Below are 23,149 nucleotides of genomic sequence, written 5' to 3'. Positions count from 1 at the left end.
GTGTGTGTGTGTGTGTGTGTGTGTGTGTGTGTGTGTGTGTGTGTGTGGATGCAGCCTGTTCCCAAGTAATTTACTATCTACTTGAGTAATAAAACATGTCCACAAAGAAGCAACATGTGAATTTACAATGTAATCAAGGGCAAAAGAGAAATATAAAATCTGACAAATTGAATCAAGTGAGAGAGAAGGTTGAATCAGTCAGGGAGGGCATTGGAAAGAAGGGAGCACTAAACTGGGCTTTGAAAGATGGGTGGAATACCAAGATGTGGAGGTGCAGAGTGGGAGGAGATAACTGGGCTGGAGGGAGAACATCAACATCTGAGGTGCAGCGACCAATGTGAGGCAACGGGTATATATGGGAGAGCAAGCAGCACATTCCAACTAGATTGTAGATTATACAAGGGGCAAGAGAGATGAAGGAAGGAAAGGAGGAATGCAGGGAAGGAAGAAAACGAGAAAAGAGGAGAGGAGAAAAATTATAGAGGGTCTTAAAAACAATATAAGCTTTATCCCCAGGCACTATGGAGTGATTGGTGTTTTTTTTTTGTTTTGTTTTGTTTTTTATATATTTTTTTTTAATTTTTGAATGATGGCTTGTTTTGGTCAGTCTTAGTTTTCAAAAGATTCAATTGGAGTAGTATTGGATGGGCAACAGCAAAACTATGGTTTGGGGGACTACTTAGACACTGAAATTGAGTGGTTTCAGTGGCAGGGGGAATGATAATGGGAGGCTAGATGATACAGATAATTTAGAGAGAGAATTAATAGGATTAGGCAGTAAACTGGGTATGTAGGCTGAGGGAGAGGAAAGAGTCAAGGATGACTCTCATTACTTAATAATTGTGTTTCAACTGAGGCATTTCTAAGTCCAAAGGCACTAAACATTTATTTGGGAGCATTTTTTCCTCTTGCTTTTGTTATTATTTTTGAATGAAATTATTTAACAACTGTTGTAGCAATAATAATTTTTTTTTAATTTCTGATGACCCAGGGGTATCCATTGGATTCTAGAAATTAGAGTTATGTCCTCCATAAAGGATCCGTTTTGCTAGGGTGGTTCTCATCTTTCTTCTTTACCTTGTTTGCTCTCGTAGTAAGCTGGATTTTTGTTCTTGTTTTTATGGTTTGGTGTGGATTGTAGGAAAAAGCCATTTGTAGGATCAGCCTAACTGAGAGCTGCAAAGGGTCCTGGAAAGGTTCTTACCCGTCATCTAGTCTAATCCTCTCTTTTTACAGAAGAGGAACAATGGAAACCAGTAGTCAGTCTGAACAGATGGAGGATGAATGAATTTTCCTTCTAACCCATTGTAATAACTCCTGAGTGCTAGCTTGAGCACTGCAAATGGCTGACTTCTGAGAGTGTCCATCCAGGATGACTCCAGAGGGTGGTAGTGGTGGTGATGGTGATGAGATTAAGTGACTTGCCCAGGGTCACACGTAAATGTCTAAAGCTATATTTGTCTTTTTTTCTTTTTTTTTCTTTTTTTAGGCAATTGGGGTTAAGTGACTTGCTCAGGGTCACACAGTTAGTAAGTGTCAAGTGTCTGGTCTGAGACTGGATTTGAACTCAGGTCCTCCTGACTTCAGGGCCAGTGCTCTATCCACTGTGCCACCTAGCTGCCCCCTCTAAGGCTATATTCGAACTTGGATCTTCCTGACTCCAGGTCTAGCATTCTGTGCACCCCTTAGCTGCATCTTCGCTCTTCAAAAAATAGAATGGGACTCTGGGGAGTCAGAAACTTTTCTATGGGTATCTTAGTAAGTGCCCTAAGTTAAGCAAAACTGATAATTCTCGGATCCAGATCCCTGGCCTTAAAGACATAGTTATCAAGCTTCCCTCCAAGTAATTCAGATCTGTATGACTTGTCAGAGGGCCCCATCTGGTCAGGTGCCCTTTATCTTCCAGTTTCCAACTGGACAGTTCTAATTGAACACATGTTTACTTGTTCCTAAAACTCAAGAAGGAGCATTCCTCCTTTACAAGACCTAAAACATTACAAATTCCAGATGGCATTCTTCACTCTTCAAGAGAAGTGCTTTTCCTGGAGGAAAAGGGTAGAGAACGATTATTTTGGAAAGAATTGACCTAGTAACTCCTGTGAGAAGTATGGGGAAGTTAGAACGTTTTCCCAAAATAATTGTTTCCTTAAGGAGCAAAGCATGTTTGGACCTTGGGGGCGAACTGGAGGGATGAAATTTCTTAGCTTTGCTGCATGTGTTTCTCTGATATTTCTGTGACTTTAAACCCTTATGTAAGTTATTTTCTTGCTTTTTGAGAAATAGACACATTACTAAAAAAGAGAAACAAAAGATTGAGAGCCACACTCCCACACTGCCTCCTCACCATTCATCGGACAAGTAAAAAACACTTTGCTAATGGAAGTTATATGACGGGAATGAGGCCTTTGCTTGTTGGCACTTTCTCAGCCACTTTATCTTAGAGCCTTGGGCTGTCTGGGGTCCTCAGAAGGTGCAACTTTTCCAGGGTTACGCAGCCAGTAGGAGGTTTGCTTTGTTGTTCAGTCATTCCAGTCATGTCTCACTCTCTGTGACCCCATTTAGGGTTTTCTTGGCAAAAATACTGAAGTGGTTTGCCATTTCCTTCTCTAGCTCATTTACAGGTGAGGAAACTGAGGCAAATAGGGTTAATTGACTTGTCCAGGGTCCCCACACTAGTAAGTGTCTGAGGCCAGATATGAACTTGGGTCTTCCTGACTCCAGGCCCAGTTCTTTATCCACTGCACCACCTAGCTGCTCAATAGATTCAGATTCTACCTCTGCTGCTTACCACCTACGTAGGCCTGGTCACACCCCAGGTGTCAGTCTCTTCATATATAAAATAGGAAGATTAGACTAAGTGTTCTCTGAGATCCCTTCCCTTCTAGCTATGTGATTTCAGAGCCAATAAACTTAGCACAAGTTTATATAATATATAGAAATTCTTTAATATAAGGTTTAGATTTGAAACTGAGGGAGCATTGCCAAACAGAAAGCTATACTTCTTGATTCAATAGATATTAATCAAGCCCTTAATATGTTCCAGGCACTGTGCTTAGGTACTGGACATACAAAAACAAAAACAAAAAAAAATTATTTCCTGCCCTTAAGAAACTTACATTCTTTGAGGTGACTCATAAATTTGTTTCTCATTTTTTGTTTTTTCTCAAACCATCTTGCAGCATGTGATAATATCCTAAGACCAAGAATGATTGGGAATAATAAGTTCATCTCACTTGATGCATTGAGTGAGTTCTTGTAAAAATGTTTGAAAAACCAAGCCTTGTATGTTGAATCATGTTTCCACAATGACATCCATTATAACTTGAGAGTTGTGTTAACACTTAAAAAAAAGTCTTAGGATGGTGTAATAAAAAGATAGCTAAAAATCCTAGCATTTTCCCTTAGAAAAGATTCACCTTTTTGTATGTTTATTTTATATACACTGAATTTACTTGTACAACCTAGGGGCCAGTCATATAGGGTAATGAATTTAAAGCCATCAGGTCCGCAGAGGTCATCTAGTGCAATATCCTTTTTTTTTATTTGTGAAGGCACTCTGTTGCATTAGAAAGAGTGATGCGGGGTAGGTAGGGGCGCAGTAGATAGAGCACTGGCCCTGGATTCAGGAGGAACCTAGTTCAAATCTGGCCTCAGACACATAACACTTACTAGCTGTGTGACCCTGGGCAAGTCACTTAACTCCATTGCCTAGCCGAAAGAAAGAAAGAAAGAAAGAAAGAAAGAAAGAAAGAAAGAAAGAAAGAAAGAAAGAAAGAAAGAAAGAAAGAAAGAAAGAAAGAAAGAAAGAAAGAAAGAAAGAGTGATGGATTTGCAGTCAAATGACCTGGGTTCAGCTTGGGCAGTCAGGTGGTACAGCACATAGAGAACTGGGCCAAGAGTCAGGAAGACCTGAGTTCAAATTTGGCTTCAGACACTTACTAGCTATATGACCCTGGGCAAGTCACTTACCCTGTTTGCCTAAGTTTCCTCATCTGAAAAATGGACTGGAGAAGGAAATGGCAAACCACTCCAGTATCTCTGCCAAGAAAACCCTAAATGGGGTCACTAAGAGTCAGATACAGCTGAACAACAACAACAAAGACATGGATTCAGATCCTTCCTCTGTCAGAGATCTTTCCATCTATGATCCTATGACACTGAGGTTCAGGGAGTTTTTTCTAGTCCTAGATATTAGACTCCAAACACTGAGTTCTTTCCATTGCCCTAAAAATCTTTGTAATCCATGGTAGGCTCATTTCAAAGCTGCCAATGCTAACCAGTTGATTTCCATTTCAGTAGGATTTCTCATAGTGCACGGAAAGTTGTGTGTGTGTGTGTATGTGTGTGTGAGCAGTGATTAAAGTATTTTGTCAAATCTGTTAGCTAGAACAATCATGGAAGACTGTTTCTGTAGTGATTTAAGCAGTCCTCAATTTTCCCAAATGAGTCCCAGACCTTTCTGAGTTGGGAGGACATGCTTCCTTACTGAAAATGTTGGCCTCATCATGCCTTTTTTATTGTTGATTCCTTTCAATTGTGGTTGACTCTTCATGACCCCATTTGGGGTTTTCTTGGCAGAGATACTGGGATGATTTGCATTTCCTTCTCTGCCTCATTTTATAGATGGGGAAACTGAGGCAAACAAGGTTAAGTGACTTGCCTAGGGTCACACAGTTAGCAAATGTCTGATGCCAGATTTGAACTCAAGAAGAGAAATCTTCCTGACTTCAAACCTGGCATTCTATCTACTGAGCCTCCTAGATGCCCCACAATCATACTTCCACTCTTCAATTATGAAATACTTATTAGGTATTTGGGAGGGACTATGAAAGATATAAAAAATACCACTGATTTCAACACACTTAGAAGCTAGTACAATGTCTTTCACCCACTAGGTACTTTGTGTTTGTTGCCCTGACTTGATTAATGGAGTATGCCCAGTTTAGTCATTTTGAGGGAATAGTTCCAAATTGCTTCCCAGAATAATTATTGTTATTGTTCAGTCATTTCAGATGCATCTAACTTTCTGTGACCCCATTTGAGGTTTTCTTGGCAAAGATAGTGGACTGATTTGCCATCTCCTTCTCTAGCTTATTTTACAGATGAGGAAACTGAGGCAAACAGGGTTAAGTGATTTCCCCAGGATCACACAGCTATTAAGTGTCTGAAGTTGGATTCAAACTCAGGTCTTCTTAATTCCAGGACTAGTGCTCTATCCACTATGCCACCTAGCTACCCCAGAATGATTGCACCAATTCATAACTCTACCAGTAATGCATTAATGTACCTGGTTTTCCAAAGTACCTCCAATGTTTTCTATTTTCCTTTTTTTGTCAACTTTGACAATTGGAACCGTTATTTATTTTGGGTTGTTCTTTTTCTAGTAAGGTTAGTGAGGGAGAAATAAATGCTTATTCAAAAAATTGTTTTAAAAGAAAAGCACTAAATCAGAAAAAAAATAATAGGGGAGCTCAGTTACTTCCAACACAAAACAGACAACGCTATAAACATCTTGTCTAGTCAAGTATCTTAAGTGGTAGAGTAATTCGAAGAAAGGGAAACTTACTGGTAATCCTTTGGTGTCGAAGTACCTGGTTCATTAAAAAAGGACTTAGAGTATTCTGCTTTCTTAGAGACATTTCAGGTGCTCACTATCAGCCATTGAAATGGAATCCTAGCCTAGGCTTTACTAAATGTCCCAGTGAATCCCACTTGCCTACCTCCCTCTCATTTTCCCTCCTCTCTTTCCCTCCTCCCTCTCCTCTTTCTCATAAATAATTTTGTGAAGCACTTTCAGGTTTGCAAAGTGTTTTTCGTGTATTATTACAAAGCAAAATGCATTTTACTTGTCCAAATATTGTGCCAAGATTTGTTTTGTTTGCTGGAGGAGGGTGTTTGGGGGATAGGAGAAAGTGAGGAAGGAGGAGTTTTATTTTTTTGTTTTGAATCCTGGGGGAGAATGGAAAATAAAAGTTACAATATAGTATAAATCACCTCCAGACTCCTGTTCCAATTGGGAATTACATGCTCAGCCAGCTGACATCTTACTGATTTCAATTACTCCTAATTCTCCTGCAGAGGTAAACTGCTACCCATAACTGGGAACTGACTGTTTGTATTTAGTCAGCCCTCCTCCTTATGTGCAAACCCAGCTCCCTGAGCAATCAAATACCAAAATGTGCTGGGCACTGGTGAATTCAAATTCATGTGCACTTTTATAGAGGAGTATTTTATTAACAAGTCTGTGTGATTGGAGTGACTCAGTTGAAACTTTATCTCTTTGTTACAAAATCTCTCCTCTTTTTCTTTGGAAAAGGTCACTCTGTGTCTCCGCCTATGTCATTTTTTCTGGGCCTCTCTGAATTATTTAATTGATAGCTAGCATTTCTATAGCTCTTTAACAGTGTCAAGGCACTTTATTATGTACCTCACAACAACTCTGTAAAGTAGGTGTTCTAATTAACTCTGTTTTACTTATGGGGAGCCATTAAGACCCAAAGTGAGCCTCAGGCTGGGGCCTTTTGAATGGGTGTTGCCTCAGACAAACTGAGACCTGGGAAAAACCTTAGCTTAAAAAGGCCAAGGTCTCCCACTGCATTCTGGCCATTTCCGGTTGTCCTGACCTGTCTTGCCACTGCACTCTGATGACTGGAGGAGAGATAACTTTGCACAACTCTGCTTCACTTAAAGCCAATTCATTCACAAGTCAAGACGTTACCTTCCCGATGTCATTGGTCCTCTTCTAGAACGAAGGTTGAAAAACAACTTAAGGGGAAAGTGAGGCTAAGAGAGATGAAGAGAAATTTGCCTAGGGTCACACAGCTAGGGAGTGTCTAAGTTAGGATTCACATCCATGACTTCCTGACTCTCCAAAATGTCACCTAGCCACCTCTCAGTTAAACTAGATGGCACCTCTAATAGGCTGTGGTACCTTTCTGTAAAACAAATCTAAAATTGTTTTGTCTCACATCGAAGGATCTTTAAAACATTCATTATTCTAAATTTGATTATTTGATGTGAAAGGGGCAGCATGGGATGCATAGAGGGTCAACCTGGAATACTAGAAGACTTAGGTTTTGTCTTGTCCACTACCTCTGATCCTGCTTCACTGAGATTATGGATAAATCATATAATCTCTCTGTGTTCCCAGAAAACCCTTCAAGATTATAAATTGAATAAAATTTTCTAATCTGCGTTAATGGAGGGGATTTCTGCCTTAGGAGTTCTGAATGCAACCACAAGTTTGGTTGCTCCCCCCGCCCCCAGCCCCATGTGTTTGTGAACCTATTTTCAAGGCAGTAGTTGATAGAATGCTAGCCTGGTAGTTTAGTCTTAAAGTCTAGCTTTGGGAACTTATGGGTAGGAGAGAGAAATGAGAGGGGAAGAGTAGTTTATCATGGAAAGGAAAGAGAGAAGAGGTATGAATTTTGCTTAAATCTATATACAGCTGTATCCAGGGCCAGTTTTGGGCCATTCTGCCTGGCAAGGTTTTTAGCCCCTGCACAGATTTCCTTATCTGTTGACTAGGAAAAAAAAATAGATTCTCTCTTGCTTGGCAACTTCAGCTGTTATTCTGGGCCCAATCCTGTGTATTTATTACTTTTCAGTTCTCTCCTTAATGATACTTTCTTCTCTATCTATGGTATGTACATAGATTTGTGAAACAGATTTTGGAAATCCCAGTCATCTAAAATGAAAGGCATCACGTTGGAAAGATCCTTTGAGAGAAATGCTACCCTAGTTCCTATAGTAGCCATACAGAAAACTCTAATATGAGCCCTTAAAGAGAACATTTCACAGTTGTGTTTTCAGTGATAACATATTGCTTGCCGAGAACACCTCCCTGGCCATCCATTTCATCTTCCTACTTTTGCAGTATGCCTCTACTTTGTGATCTAAAATGGACTTTTCTTCCTAATACTGCAAGTAAGCTTGGTAATTGGGCAGCAGTCAGAGCAGTAAGGAAAGTATCTCTCTCTCTCTCTCTCTCTCTCTCTCACACACACACACACACACCAAAAGCAGAAACAACAACACAGGAAAACACAGTTCAAACTAAGTAACATCTTTATTCAAATAAGTTAATTCTCTCACAAACCTCACAGATACTAATAAATATTTGGCCAACAAATGTGCTTTTTTCCACTGTTTGAACTTCATTCAACATTACCTTCTTCAACAATCTTTAAACTATATCCTGATATAATAGAATTAAAAGAAATGTAAAACTCAACCCCCTTAACTTTTTTGGGTGGTAAAAGTTCTTTGATACCTAACAAAAGATGACAGAAAATAACCATATTGCACAGACCATGGGCCATGTAGGGAGCCCAATAACACCTTAGATTTGGGAAATGTTGGAAAGAAAACCTGCAGTACTGGATATGTTTGTTTTGCCAACACAAATTTTCTGGATGTTCCATGGAGAGATCAAATATGTCAAATCTCATACTGTAAGTGACCCACCTAGGTGCTACAGAAATATTTAGTACAATTTCTGAGTAAAAAGAGGTGTTGTTTGAAAGGTGGGAAAACAAAAGAAATAGTCAAGGAGAAAATAAGGAAGAAATGGGGGCACACCTTCCTGTCCAAAACTGAACATGAAATATCTAGAAAGTTCTATGTAAAGAGGACCTCATTTATAGAAAACAAAAATGAGGAATGTTTCTCAAGACAAAACAAACAAACAAACAAATGAACCCTGTTCTATGAGATCAGCACTGAAGGGTTGTTTGAATCAAGAGATCATTCCTGTTTAATTTTTCTTTTAGGTGACACATTTGTTTGACAATGGAGGGACAGTCTTCTTTGCTATTTTTATGGCAATATGGGGTGAGTATTCCTTAATGCCTTCTCTTCTTTCTGTGGGAAATTCATGGGGTCATAGAAACTCAGATGAAAATGTATCCCTTTGTCAGTATTCATGAACAGTTCAACAGTGAATTTGAGTCTAGGCTTGTGGTTGGCTTCTTTGTGCCATCTATCTTAAAGGCAGCTTTTATAAATTAATTTTTTTTATCTAACCCCAGTGTCCTTATTGCTACAGGTTAACTTTTTTCCCTTGGCCCTTCCCCCAAACCCTCAAAAAGGTATGCTGTGACCTCAATGCAGATGGAAAGATGTAAGAGTTCTTTTCTGGATTTATTTTTCCTTATCACTGACCAACTCTAAAAAGGAGAAAGTGAAAGGTCAGTCTTTTTTGTGCATATATGGGAGTGATCTTTACATTCCTTATTTTTCCAGACCTGGTCTATTTAAAGAGATCACAGTATGTGGACCCAATGCCAACATTCCATTCCATACCCAGGCTAACAATAATAATCTAACAAGCAATACTATTCCACTCAGGAGTTCCATTTTGTGTTATTGGAAAGAGTGCAAACTATTTCAGTTTTTGCTTATATTCTCATATACCCATGTGAGAAGGGCTTCCTGGTTCCTTCTCAGGATTCCTACATCTTGTAATTTGTATAGAAAAAAACTTTGCTATAAACCCGTACGGTCTTCAGCAAATTAGAATTTCTTAGGTCATTGGCATTGCTTTTTCCAGACACGTAATATTTCTTTTCTTGATAAGGTCATTTCCACCATGTCCCTGCCTCCCCCAACCAGCAATCTCTCCCCAGAAAACTGCAGGTTCATTTCCAAGGGCTGTAAAGTTTTGGGGACAGTGGAACAGCATATGTGGGAAAGGCAAGGGAGCAGAAAACTGTTCCTCTTATGGTCTTCATTTTCTAATAGCTCACATAGTGTACCAAATTCTCACCAGACCAAAGGATCATGTAGGATGATCAGGCTAGTGACAGGTCATAAATTCAGCAAAAAACAAATATCACATCTCCTTTTAAAAGAAGGCAGAATTGGTAGTGAAACTAGAGAACTGTGTTGAATTGGGAGTGTGGAAGAGAAGAGAGATTGGTAAGAATTCTGGAATAATTTATATCTGATAAAAATGTCTTCCAATCCTAGGAGCCCTTGAGTTTGGGTTATCTACTCACATTGAGCAGGGTCTTAGGTAATCACCTGGCTTGATATGCTGGCAATATGGAGGCCTTTAGCTTTTCTTCAGTAAATATTTGTCCTTTTTAAGGAAGGCTAGGCTCAGCATAAAATACATCTTAAAATAGAGGATTCCTTTGAGAGAAAATAATCAAATACAAACAAGACCTGTGAGTGGCATGTAGCTAGCTTACTGTGTGATTTACATTCTTCATCAATGTATCTCCATTGGTCTGACGATTTAAAATCTGCTTCGTGTCTACGTGACTGTCATCTCCTGGACATCTCAAGGATTTGACACAGTCCTGGGCATGAAATGGGACTCTGTAGTCTGAAGCCCTATTCCCCATGGTTTATTTAAAGTATAGGCTGTAGGGATAGTCTTCAGTTGAATGTTTTCTCCTGTCCTTTCCGTGTTCTTCTCCATGACTGGGTCATCAGGGACAGCGGAGTTGAAGAAGCTGGCGCCTCCAAAACTTAGATTGTAAGTGTCAGTTGTATTGTCTAATCGTTGAACTGAAATAACAGAAACAATGTGAAACAGTCTTACGAAACTAGCAGTGACAGGGTTAATCCTGCTCAGAACTACTTGCATCCTGCTTGAGGTAGGAAATTATTCAGGACTACAGGACTCACAGGAGGTCTGTAAGCTCATCTATCTGGGGGCTATTTCCTCGAGTAATATGAATTATAACCTGTCCAAATACGTCTGTATGTAACGTTACACTGTGTATATGTGTGTACATGTATATGGACATGGTTACACATATGTGGGTTGTGTGCACATGTATGTGTGTGAGTACATGGGTTGTAGACACTGCACATGTATACTATGTGTACATTTGCATGAATGTGTATTGCATATTACGTGTTCGTGTCTACCTTATGTGTATATATTTATATACATATATGTATAGGGGTATGCATATATGTATATACACACCGGAGTGTATTGTGTATATACGCACTTATAAAATTGACACATATACATATTGTGGCATAGAGGTAGTGCTCTGGACTTTTCTGTGTTTTGTGTATATACAAATGCCTATATATGTGCACATATATGTAGACTATGCCACATACATACAAACTATGTACATCTATGTATGCGTGTGCATGTATTTATATCTCAATATTCACATGTATATTTATATTAGGACGTATACATGTACATTTACATACATATACACACATATATTTTTGGATGGGGATAGTGTTCGGTGCTTGTATGTGTATACATATATGTACGCATACATGTGTGCATGCATGTTTGTGATTATGTTGCCTGTTCTGCATATGTTTGTATGTTAAATGTGTTCTATATGTGTTTCTGTATATTCTATGTATGCTTTATATATGTATATATGCATATATTTCTTTATAAATATACACGTTTGCGTGTATCAGTTGGAATGATTGGCCAATAATGGGTCCCACCCCAAGCCTCACTTGCCCATAGTTTGGGCTTTGATGGCTTAGAGTGAGTGTAAATAGCAATTGTTTCTGTTCTGGCCAGAAACTCTGAGGGGCTTCCTCTCCCAGACTGATTCTTTTATGAAGGCAAACTAGGCCATCTTTTGTCTCAAATCTTATCTAGCCTTTAATTACTGTCTGGCCATTGCCTAAGACAAACTGAGACCTGGTAAAGACCTTAGCTTTAACAGGCTAAGGTCTCCCACTGCATCTGGAGTCATGTCTTATCATTCTGATCTATGTCTTTACCACTGGACTCTGATGACTCTGGAGGAGAGAGTGAGGTTGATGACTTTGCACAGCTCTGCCTCCCTTAAATCCAATTCACTTGCAAGTCAAGACATCACCCTCCTGATGTCATTGGTCCTCTTTGAGAATGAAAGACAAACAACAATCTGTACGTAGTAGCTGCCCCACTGGGGACCCAACTGGCCATTTCCACTAGAACACCACTTTTTCCTCCCTTCCTTCCTCCCCGCCTCCCTTCTTCCCTTTCTCCCTTCCTCCCTTCCTCTGTCTACATGGAGAATCATATCCTTACATGTGGGTGCTCTCTGCTCAAAGGAATATAAATTTTGATCATTGAAATCTCGCATGATATCTTGGTGTTTAGGGGTTAAATTTTTTTCCTCTTCCCTACTTACTTATTCTATCTTAAAAAAAAAAATAGAGAAAGAAACTGGGACAATTAACTCTTTTGTCCCATATAGTTTCATTTACGATTTCTTGAAATAGAGCTCTGGAAAACCAGGCTTTGACGAAGCCCATCAGAATTCAAATAGAGCCACTTGCCGTGCCTTAAACCCAAATCATTCTGGCTTTCATGGACTGGCCAAAAATAGGTCTCAGCCCAAGTCTTGGTTATTGTTTTGGTTTTGATGGGTCAGAGTGAGTGCAAATAGCAATTGTTTCTGTTCTGACCAGAGACCCTGAGGGCTTTCTCCTTCCAGGTTTTTTTTTTTTGTTTGTTTGTTTTTTGAGTAGGCAAAGTAGGCCATCTTTTGCTTCATTTCTTACCTAGCCTTAAATCACTGAATGGGTGTTGCCTCAGACGAACTGAGACCTGGGAAAGACCTCACCTTAGAAAGGCCAAGGTCTCCCACTGCATATGGGGTCATCTCCAGTAAGAATGTTGATTCTTTGAGGACCCCAACTCAAACTCTAATCACTATTAGTTCGTTCACTGTGATTCCATAGGGGTAGTGATTATAAATTCTGTATATTTCACCCCAGAGCTATGAGCAGCAGATTGTGAGTTTACTTGCTTAATCATAGGAAATTAACCAGATGCCCTCCAACCTCATTTTTCCTTGTCATGGTGACAAAGCCCAGTGTGACAGAGGTGACTTAACTACATGGAAAGTCCCCCAAATTTATTTTTGTACCTCCAGACTATTCTCTCTTGTCCAACATGATCAGCTGTCCATTTTATGACCATCTTGTGACCATCTAGTCAGTGGAGATGCGGTATGTTTCACCCATCTTATGAACACCTAGTCAATGGATATATTCCTTGCCTCACCCAACTCATAACCCTGGTGACAGATCATCTTTAACCTATGCATCATATGTCAACCAATGGAATTATTCTGTATTTGGTGTAACTATTCTTGAATGTTTAGATACCTAACCCTATAAAATAAGGCCCTGGAAAGAGGGGTCATCTCAGATCTTGAGGAAGATCCGAGGTCCACTTCATTAGAGAGGACCATGGATCCCTTAATAAAGTGTCATTGGCTCAGAGCTCTGCCTTAGTCTCTTTTACTGTAAGTTGAATAATTTTTATTGCCACACCAGTCATCCTGACCTATGTCTTGCCACTGGACTCCGATAACTCTGGAGGAAGGATTGAGGCTGATGACTTTGCACAGCCTTGACTCATTTAAATCCAATTCACTTGCAAGTCAAGACATCACCCTCCTGATGTCATTGGTCCTTTTTGAGGATGAAAGACAAATAACAACAGTATATGAACTGTGTTCTAGATATCTTTGTGTGCGTCCTATATGTATTCTATATGTGTGTTCTATATATGTATACATAAACATACAGGTTTGCATATATGAATTGGAATATATGTGTGTATTTGTGTGTATTTGCATATACTTATATACACATGCATGCGTATTGCAGCATAGAGATAGTGCTCCAAATTTGTGTGTGGATATATGTGTGTGTACACATATATGTATATGTGTATGCTTGTGTACACATAAATATGTCTACACCCATTGGAATGGATATATGTGTCTTTATGCATTTGTCTTTGTGTGTGTATAAATGTGAATACACATGCACACATGCATATACTCATACACTTTATGTTGTTGCATGAGGGTTAGAACACTGGCCTTAAAATCAGGAAGGCTTGAGATTAAATCCTGCCTATTACTAGCTGTGGGACCCTGCAGAAGTCACTCAGTCTCCTTCAACCTCAATTTCTTCTTCTGTAAAATAGTCACAGGACCTATTTCCATGCATTATTCTGAAGATCAAAGGAGAATATGTAAAGATCAAAAGCTCTCTGCAGACATAGAGCACTCTAGAGCACATGAGAAAGAATGAGAGGAGGGGGAGAAGGAGGAAGAAAGGCCTGGAGAAGAGGGAGAGAGAGAGAAGGAATCTGGGAAGAGAAGTAGCACATCCCATTAGATAGCTCTGGCTTTTGAGTCCAAAAGTCTTCTGTTCACAACCCAGCTCTGGTTCTTTCCAGTCATTGTACCTTAGGCAAGTCAATCTCAGAGTGCCTTTAAGCACCTCCCCAGGCCTTGATTATTAAATTCCAATTGGTTTTCATTCTATTTCCATAGGAGTTTCCATACTAGGAATCCCTCCTGCTGATTGTAGCTCCTTCTCATGTTCACATGTATTGTTGTGATTAAAAACTATAGCACTATAGTGTTTTGAATTCTGACTTTTAAAAAATACATGTAAAGAGACAATTTAGTAATCAACATGTTTCTCTGTGATAATGAAAGACACTCCACTTCATCAATAGGTTAGTGGTAGAGGCACTTGAAAGATGACAAAAGTGTTCTACAATGGGACTGAGGCAGCAGTTACACACCTTAAGGTGAATTATAACAATATCTCTGGCCCTGCTGTTTCACAATATTTGCCACTGGAGCTAATTTGGGAGCAGAAGCTTGTGCTTTAGTGTTGTGCTATTAGTCAAAACCAGGAAAAAATAAAAAGTGTAAGTGTTAAATAGACTTAAATCCTAAGAAAGACCAAATTTTGGTCACCATCTGAGCTTATTAGAATCACCTAGCTTTCTTGACCTTGACTAGATTGTGTTCAGAGCTTGTTTAAACACTTTTTATGTGTGAGACAGTAGCTAAACCCAAAGAGTATGGAGTATGGATTATGAGACACTTGTGTCACGTGCAAATTTGAAAATGGAGATTTGTCTGATGAAGAGTACGTCAGACATCAGAACTGACAACATCACATCTGGTTCAGCTTATTTTATTTTGTATAAAATAATTCTTCATTACTTCATTGCTTAAAGTGGTTTACCATTCCATTCTATGGATATTGCAGATGACATTTATTTACACTTGAATCTAGATAATTCCAAGAATGACTGGGAAGTGAGTATCACAGAAGTCTATAGAGATAGATCAGAGGGCATTGACAGCATCCACTCTTAGCCCCTCCCCTCCAGTGGCATAGAGAGCAGGGCCACGGTGGTCCAATCTTTAGAAATTCACGGGATGAGAATGAAGCTTTGTCTTATCATTGTTGCTGAGAGACAACAATATTTCCATACTCTCTGGGGATGTTTACTAGATGAATTAAGATGGCGAGATAAAGCATTTACTAAGCAATTGCTCTATGGCCACTAATATGCTAAGCACTGGGGATACAAACATTAGCAAGCAAGACAATCACTACCCTCAAGGAGCTTACATTCTAAGCCGGGGAAGACAACTCACAATAGGGGTGCTGGAAAGCTGGTGCGAGGGCAGGGGAAAGGGGAAGAACAATGAAGCAGGTGAAGAGAAGGAGGTAGAGTCCAGGTCAGAGTGAGATGAAGCATGGCTGGGGTCCTTGCCAAAGTGGTGGTCCTGAGGAGGGAGTCACTAAGGACAGTAGGTTGGCAATACGGCATTCGAGTTGCTAGATTCTAAAGCAAGCAATTAAACAAAATGATGCATTATTTACCTCTCCCCCAATCCTTCCTTAAAGTCCAACTTGAAAGACTTAGTTATGGGATTCTGGAATGGCTGTCTCCAATCATTTTTGCTGAAAAGGAAATATAAAGTCAGATACCCCCCCCCCCCAACCTTCACCCGTTGGCCTGGAGTGTTTCGGGTATCATCTTTCTTGGGACCATAAGATCATAGATCCCTAGCACTGAGAGGGACCTCAGACCCATCGAGTTCAGCCTTGTTCCCCCCACACCTCAACTTCAATTTACAGATGAGTGAACTGAGTCCCAGGAACATTAAATGGTTTGTCTGTGGTCATAGAGATCACTAAGGATCAGAGGCAGGACCCAAACCTAGGTCTTCTGATGTCATAACCAATGCTTTTTGCAGTGCTATATATACTGCCTCCTTTGAGATCGGAGGTAAAATAATAAAATAGAGTCATCTCCAACACCACACGCTCTCCGCATCCAACCCTCATTATGGGATCATGGGCTATTCTGAGTCCCTTCATAAAAAGACTACCATGTGCTTGTGAAGTAAGGACGTAGACCTATTTCTTACCTGGCTCGTTCCTGTCATCCAAAAAACGCTGGTGAGCAAACAAATTGCGTTTCCTCTTTCTATACAACAGGAAGACCACAGTTGCAAGTAAGGTAACTCCTACCGCGGATCCCAGAACAACTCCAAATATTATTCCAGCACTTATTTTCTCTGTAGGGGGAGAAGTAGCAATAATGAATTTCTAGATTCATCAAAGACCGTAGACCATAAAATCACACATCTAGAGCTGGAAAAGATCTCAGAGGCCATACATATGGCTCATTCCTTCCAATTTTAGGTGGGAAAAACCAAGGCAATGAAAGACGAAGTGACAGCAACTTAAACAGAGGTCACACAGATAATAATAGATTCGAATCCAGATCCTAACTCCAGAGGCCAGAAGATATGTCTTAGACAAGTGGGGCAGGTTTACACTTGGATCTTTTTATCATCTTCTAAAGTAAAACATAAACTTTTTAAGAGCAGGGATTGTTTCATTCCTTATGTTTTATCCCTAGTACCTAAGAAATTATTTTTGATTTATTTCATTGACAATTGTTAGGGATTTTCTCTGTATAAAATATAGCATACGGGGTTAAAAAGAGAGAGAGAGAGCTTAGTGTCGGGAAAATCCTGGTTAAAAATCCCACTTCTAGGACTTGGTTGTAATCCTGAGCAAATCAGTTTCACCTCCATCTGCCTCAGTTTCTCATCTCTAAAATATGGATAATAATAGCACTTACCTCCCAGGATTGATATGAGGATTAAATTAGTTAATATTTGTAAAGTACTTTGCAAACTTTAAAGTGCCATCTGCATGCTAGCATTATTATTACTTTTATTATTACTTTTATTTTTAGTACATATAGATGCATATACATACAGCCAGTGAAATAACAGAAGTAACATGCATGCAGTAAAGTGGGCAGCAGTAATCCTGATAGGGACTCAGTTATGTGATTTTTCAATGTATGCCTTGTAAATCACTAATTCAGATACGAACAACAATAATTCATAAGATATAGCAGGCCTGTACAATATGCCAGCTGCTTTGGCAAATCGGCTTTATACAAATCCCTCAGCAAAACTGACTGGAGAAGTTTCCTTAGGGCAGCCATGCACAACATAGCACCCAGGGGATGCTTTGGTGGGCCAGCAGTATGTTATTCAGACCTGATACCTAGAAAACTGGCCTCAGAGTCTGAAAGTCCTAGAACACCAAATCCTGCCACAGATAATCTGATCAGACCCTGAACGTAGTAAATCACATTAGGTTCCCCAGGCCCCAGGCAACGTTCCAAGCCAGTGGTTTTCAAGGTGTGGTCCCAGGATCCCCAAAACACTTTTAGGGGGTCCACAATTTCAAAACTATTTTCATAGAAATAACAAAACATTGTTTGCCTATTGAAAGAATTCTCTTTTTTCCCAATGATACTTTTGCACAAGGTCAGATTTTCTTCATATACTTCAACCAAAGGTACATATTGCAGTAGATTGACTGTCCAGAAGCAGATAGGAGAATCCAGCTGCCTTTTCTTAGGCCAGACATAAAAGAGATTTGCAAAAATATGTAAAATGTTTTAAATATGTGAAATACTCTTCTCACTAAACTTTGTTTTTGTTTTAGAAAATAATAGGTTTTTTAAAAATAGAAGTCTTATATTAACATGTAATTGATTTATTATTATTTTAAGTGAATTAATTTTTAATTTCAGTTGACTAATGATAAATATCAGTAGCTATAACCCACATAAACAAAAGGCCTTTGGGATCCAAAGTTTTTAAGAGTAGAAAGGAGTCTTAAGACCAAAAAGTTTGAGAGCCACTCCTCTGAGGTTATAGATTGAACAGCAGCATTAAACCAACTTTTCCAAACTTCCTATGCCCCAAGTATTTTCCATCACTTACTCTCCAGTGATACCAGCCTCCTAACTGTTCCTCAAACACAAGGCTCAGGGCGTTTTCACTGACTCTCTCCCTCCCTCCCCTCTATTGTCTATCTCTAATTTGTCCTGTAGATAGCTTGTTTGTATATAGTTGTTTTCCTATTGTCTTCTTTAAATTGTAAGTTCCTTGAGGCCAGGGATGGTCTTTTGACTCTCTTTTGCCTCTCTTTTGCATCCCAAGTGCTTAGCACAGTGCTTGGCAGTGGAAGCTTAATAAATGCCTTATTTATTAATTCATTGAGGAGGTTCCTAGGAGAGCTCCAGATAGTCATCAGGACTGGCCACTGGACCCAGACGGCTCTGGAGGAGAAAGTGAGGCTGGTGACTTTGAACAGTTCTTCCTCACTCAAAACAAAGTCAACTGCTAGTCGTGTCATCATCTCCCTGATGTTGTCATGGTCCTCTTCGAGAACAGAGGACAAACACAACAAGGAGAGCTCCACATTTTGATAAAATCATGTCTGATCAAGGGAAGAATGCCTATTTTTAGACTCTTTACATTTTTGCTATATAGCATTTTAAGGTGAACAAAATGCTCTCCTTACAATAACATGATCTACTTCTGTTGTGTTTTGTTTCCTCTTTCTGGTAGTTCCTCCTATTGGATCTAATTATTACTTACAATATCTCTAATGTGAAAATATGTTTAATAGGAATGTATATGTAGAGCCTATATCAGATTGTGCGCCATCTTGAGGAGAGAGGTGGAGAGGGAGGGGGAGAAAAATTTAAAACTCAAAAGCTTATGGAAGTGATTGTTGATGAATGAAAATAAATTAGCTAAAAAAAACAATAACGATCTATTGGACCATCACTAGTTTTTGAGTAGAGGATCAGGGTTCAGATTCATATTCTGACTCTACCCATGTCACCTTGAGCAAGTCACCTACTCCTCTGAGCCTCAGTTACCTCATATGTTAAATGAACTACATGATCTCTGAGGTCTTTCTCAACCTAGATTTATGTTTCTGCTATGAACCCTGCTAGAAAAGAATAGGATAAGGCATAGACCTGTGATTTCATTGGAGCAGGGAACTCTTTGGTTGTGGAAGCTCCTTGTACCTCTGAAAGTCGTCACCTTCCCTAAGAGTAAGGTGAGACACTGAGGAGTTAAAGGTCTCATGGTGTGTGTCAGAAGCATATCCTATAAGAGCATAGGCAGATGGATGATGGTGGGAGTGGTCCAAGGTTAATGCTTGTCAGGGCAAGCTCTTCTGTAGAGCAAGGGGACAAAAGATTGAAGAAAAGAGGACAAAGCAGACCTGAAGTGGTTCACCAATCATGAGAATCATGCGAAAGGGAGGAAAATGTGATGAGTGTAGGGGTGATGTCCTAGGAACTGAGAGGTGGGGGGAACACCATGGTGAGGACATAAAGTAGGTTTAGGGGTTTCAAGGCAGGGAAAGAGGAAGAAAGATAGCAGAATGTAATCAGATAAAGGACTTTGAGATTTCATGAACATGAAAGTGGTACATTTGTGGAAGATGGCAAGATTAAGGGTGAGACCATCTCTATAAGTAGATGCAATAGGGCAGAGGAGTAGGTCATGGGAAATAAGGAAGTTGAGGTAAGTTGTATGAAGGGGAGAGGAATTAGGTAGGTAGTTTGGGGCCAAAACATGGAGCCGAATGTATAGAGAGGAGTAGGAAAATTCAGTAGGAAGATTGTTATTGGCTATCCAGTCATGTCAGTTGTGTCCAACTCTTCCTGACCCCATTTGGGGGTTTTCTTGGCAGAGATACTTCTCCAGCTCATTTTACACATGAGGAAACTGAGGCCAACAGTATGAAGTGACTTGTCCAGGGTCACACAGCTAGTAAGGGTCTGAGGTCAGATTTTAATTCAGGCCTGGCATTCTATCTGCTGCACCACCCAGCTGCTCCAAGAAGGTCAGTTAGTAGAATGTATTGGGTCCTGATAAAACAGAGACAAGGACAAAATGAAACCTGATTGACTGTGGTTTGACCTATCACCTAGATGGGCCTTGTCTATCAAACTGAAGACTGGATGTTATGTTCTCTAAAGTTTCTTGTTACTCTAAGGACCTATCCCTTCTCTGCCCTTCATCTTTCTCTTTTTACTTTATGAGGCTTGATAACAAACACCAAATAAGACTGAAGCAAAGCTCCATCTACTTCAACATTAGTGTCATACGATATTCCTTGACTATACTGCATTTTGCTCTTCTTCCAACTTGTTCCAAATGCAGGACTTTGAACCCCAGTCTTCCTGTATCTAAGTCCAAATCTTATAGTTAAGAATTTGCACTTGGGTCTCCTTGACCTGACTAGCTAATATAGTAACATTTATATAGTGCTCCTTAAGGTTTGTAAAAATCTTTACAAATATTATCTCATTTCATACTCACAACCTCGGGAGGTAGCTATTCACAACCCTGGAAAGTTGATGCTATTATTAAAACCATTTTCACAGCTGGGGAAACTGAGGCAGGCAGAGGTTAAGCCCAGGATCACACATCAAGTATCAGACTGGATTTGAGCTTAGGTCCGAGCAACTGACTTAACCCTGTTTGCCTCAGTTCTTCATCTGTAAAATAAGCTAGCAAAGGAAATGACAAACCAGTCCAGTATCTTTGCCAAGAAAACTTCATATAGGGTCACAGAGAGTCTCATGCAACTGAAAAAATGAATGAAAAAAAACAACTTTCTGACTTCAGGACCAATTCTCTGTCCATTATGCTACCTAGCTGCCTTTAGCTGAATAGATGCATCTACTACCAACCAACAAGTGAACAAGGATTTTTCCCAAAAAGATTTGTTATGTGAAGGTACTGTTCTAAGAACTGGAAACATAAAGACAAAAGAAAAGTTACACCAAATAATACCTTTAGTACTAACTCATAGACTACTTAGGCTCATAGATGTTCTGCTGGCAGAGATCTCAAAGGTCATCTTATCCAGATGAGCAAACTGCAGGTCCAAAGAAGTTACTTGATATCTAAGATCATACAGGCAGCGTCAGAGGCAAGATTTGAACACAGGTTCTTCTGATGCTTCCAAATCACAGTGTCCTAAGATCATAAATCTCGAAATGGAAAGAACATCAGAGACCACTGAGCCTTAAACTCCAGAGCCAATGTGGTATCCACTGGGCGCTACTTTTTTCTTTATTTTAATGTGATCTTGACTTCAAATGAAGCCAGTTTTTCTTTTCATTTTTGCCTATTCTACAATACTTTCGTCAACTATAAAAAGGTAATGAGAGGCAGTCTTGGGCTAATGGATTGAGTATTGACTTTAGAATCAGGAAGTTCCGTGATTGGCACATACAATCTCTATGACCATGGGGCAAGTCACTTAACATCTCAGCCCCCCAGACCAGTGCTTCAAGAGAAGTTACTGAGACGTTGCCAGATTCCATGAGCTGAGGGAATTTTCATCCCCAGGAGTTCCCTATGTCAATGAAATTTCAAGTTGGGACCCATCAAAAAAGCCCCACCCACAACACAGAAAGGAATGATGTTAACAACAACTGGTGTTTGTACACTACGGTGCTATGATTTAGAAAGTGCTTTGTATGTATGTATGATGCTACCAGCCTCATCAAATATGAGGAAACACTGACAAGTTTGTTAGTACCCAAAGGAACAGGGCTTCCTACATAATTGAGACAGTTAGCATAGTGAGTAGAATACTGGTCTTGTAAGCAGCAAGTTCTGAATTCTAGTCCTTCCTCAGACACTCATTAACTTTGGGACCTGTTGTTAGAATTGGCCAACAACAGGTCCCCCCTCCCCAAGCACCACTTAATGGTCATGTTAGGGCCCTGATGGATCAGAGTGATTATAAATAGTAATTGTTTCTCTTTTAGCCAGAAACCCTGAGGGTCTTCCCCTCCCAGTTTAATTTTTTTTTTTTTTTATTAAAGGGGCCATCCCTTGGCTCACTTCTTAAACAGGCCTACTCACTGAATGGGCATTGCCTTATTCAAAGTGAGAACTCAAAAAGACCTTAGCTTTAAAAGTCCAAGGTTTCCCACTGCATCCTGAATCATCTCCAGTTGTCCTGATCTATATCTGGCCACTGGACCCGGATGGCTCTGGAGAAGAAAGTGAGGCTGGTGACTTTGCACAGCCCTCCCTCACTTAAAACCAATTCATTTGCAAGTCATGGCATCATCTTCCTGATGTCATGGTCCTCTTCGAGAACAAAGAACAAAAACCACATTAACTTTGGGATCTTAGGTAAGTCATTTCTGGCTCAATTTCCTCATCTGTAAAATAAGAGTAACAATAGCATCTACTTCTCAGGGTTTTTGTGAGGATGAAAAAGATAATCTATGTAAAGAACTTTGTAAGCCTTCAAGTACTAGGTAAAGGTTCACTGTTTTCTTTGGAGATAGTGATATCATCATTCATATCATCATCATCATCATCATCATCATCATCATCATCATCATCAGTAGTAGTAGTAGTAGTAGTAGTAGTAATAGTAATAGAAGTAGTAGTATACTTACTTTCTTGGGGTGTAGTGTTTGACAAAAGTTTTGAAGTATTTGAATCATCTGAGACTTGTTCTTCTAGTAGGCTTACAGAATCATTTGAGTCAACAAATTCTGTGCTGGTAATAGAAGGCAAAATAAAAATCTCATTGTTCATAAGCTTGACTTTTGTTGGATTCTGGGTGGAAGTTGGGGTTGTACTGATGTCAGAAGATCCTTTGGGCTTCAAAGATTCTGTGGTTCCCTTGTGGTGTGGAGAAGCAGGGATTTCATCCTTGGGGACATCAGGGAAAAGAACAGATTTGGTGGAGGGGGTTGCTGAAGATGATGGTACAGTATCTATTTCTGAGCTCAGGTCACCTGACAGTATTTCACTAGACTTTGACACTTCAACCTCTTCTGACTCAGAGGAAATATCAACTTTACTGTCTGTTTCAGTAAGATCTTCACTGGAGATTTCTACAGGGGCTTCAGTAGGCCTTGGAAATGCTGTGGTTCTCCTGTGGTCTGGAGAAGCAGGGATTTCATCTGTGGGGACATCAGGGAAAAGAACAGATTCAGTGATGGGGG

At 39.8% G+C, this 23,149-nt stretch overlaps 1 protein-coding gene across 1 annotated transcript in view; it reads left to right on the top strand.

The window, feature by feature from the left end:
- The window catches only part of ANO3 (anoctamin 3), a 448,483-nt gene that overhangs the window by 338,834 nt on the left and 86,500 nt on the right, over window positions 1–23,149 (top strand). The window contains exon 14 of the mRNA XM_027852601.1: window positions 8,772–8,832. Within this exon, the coding sequence (XP_027708402.1) occupies window positions 8,772–8,832 (61 nt within the window). The remainder of the gene's footprint in view (window positions 1–8,771; window positions 8,833–23,149) is intronic.

Source organism: Vombatus ursinus, unplaced genomic scaffold, assembly GCF_900497805.2.
Source record: "Vombatus ursinus unplaced genomic scaffold, bare-nosed wombat genome assembly UNPS02009770.1, whole genome shotgun sequence".
NCBI lineage: Eukaryota > Metazoa > Chordata > Mammalia > Diprotodontia > Vombatidae > Vombatus > Vombatus ursinus.
This window is presented reverse-complemented; position numbering and strand designations above follow the sequence as displayed.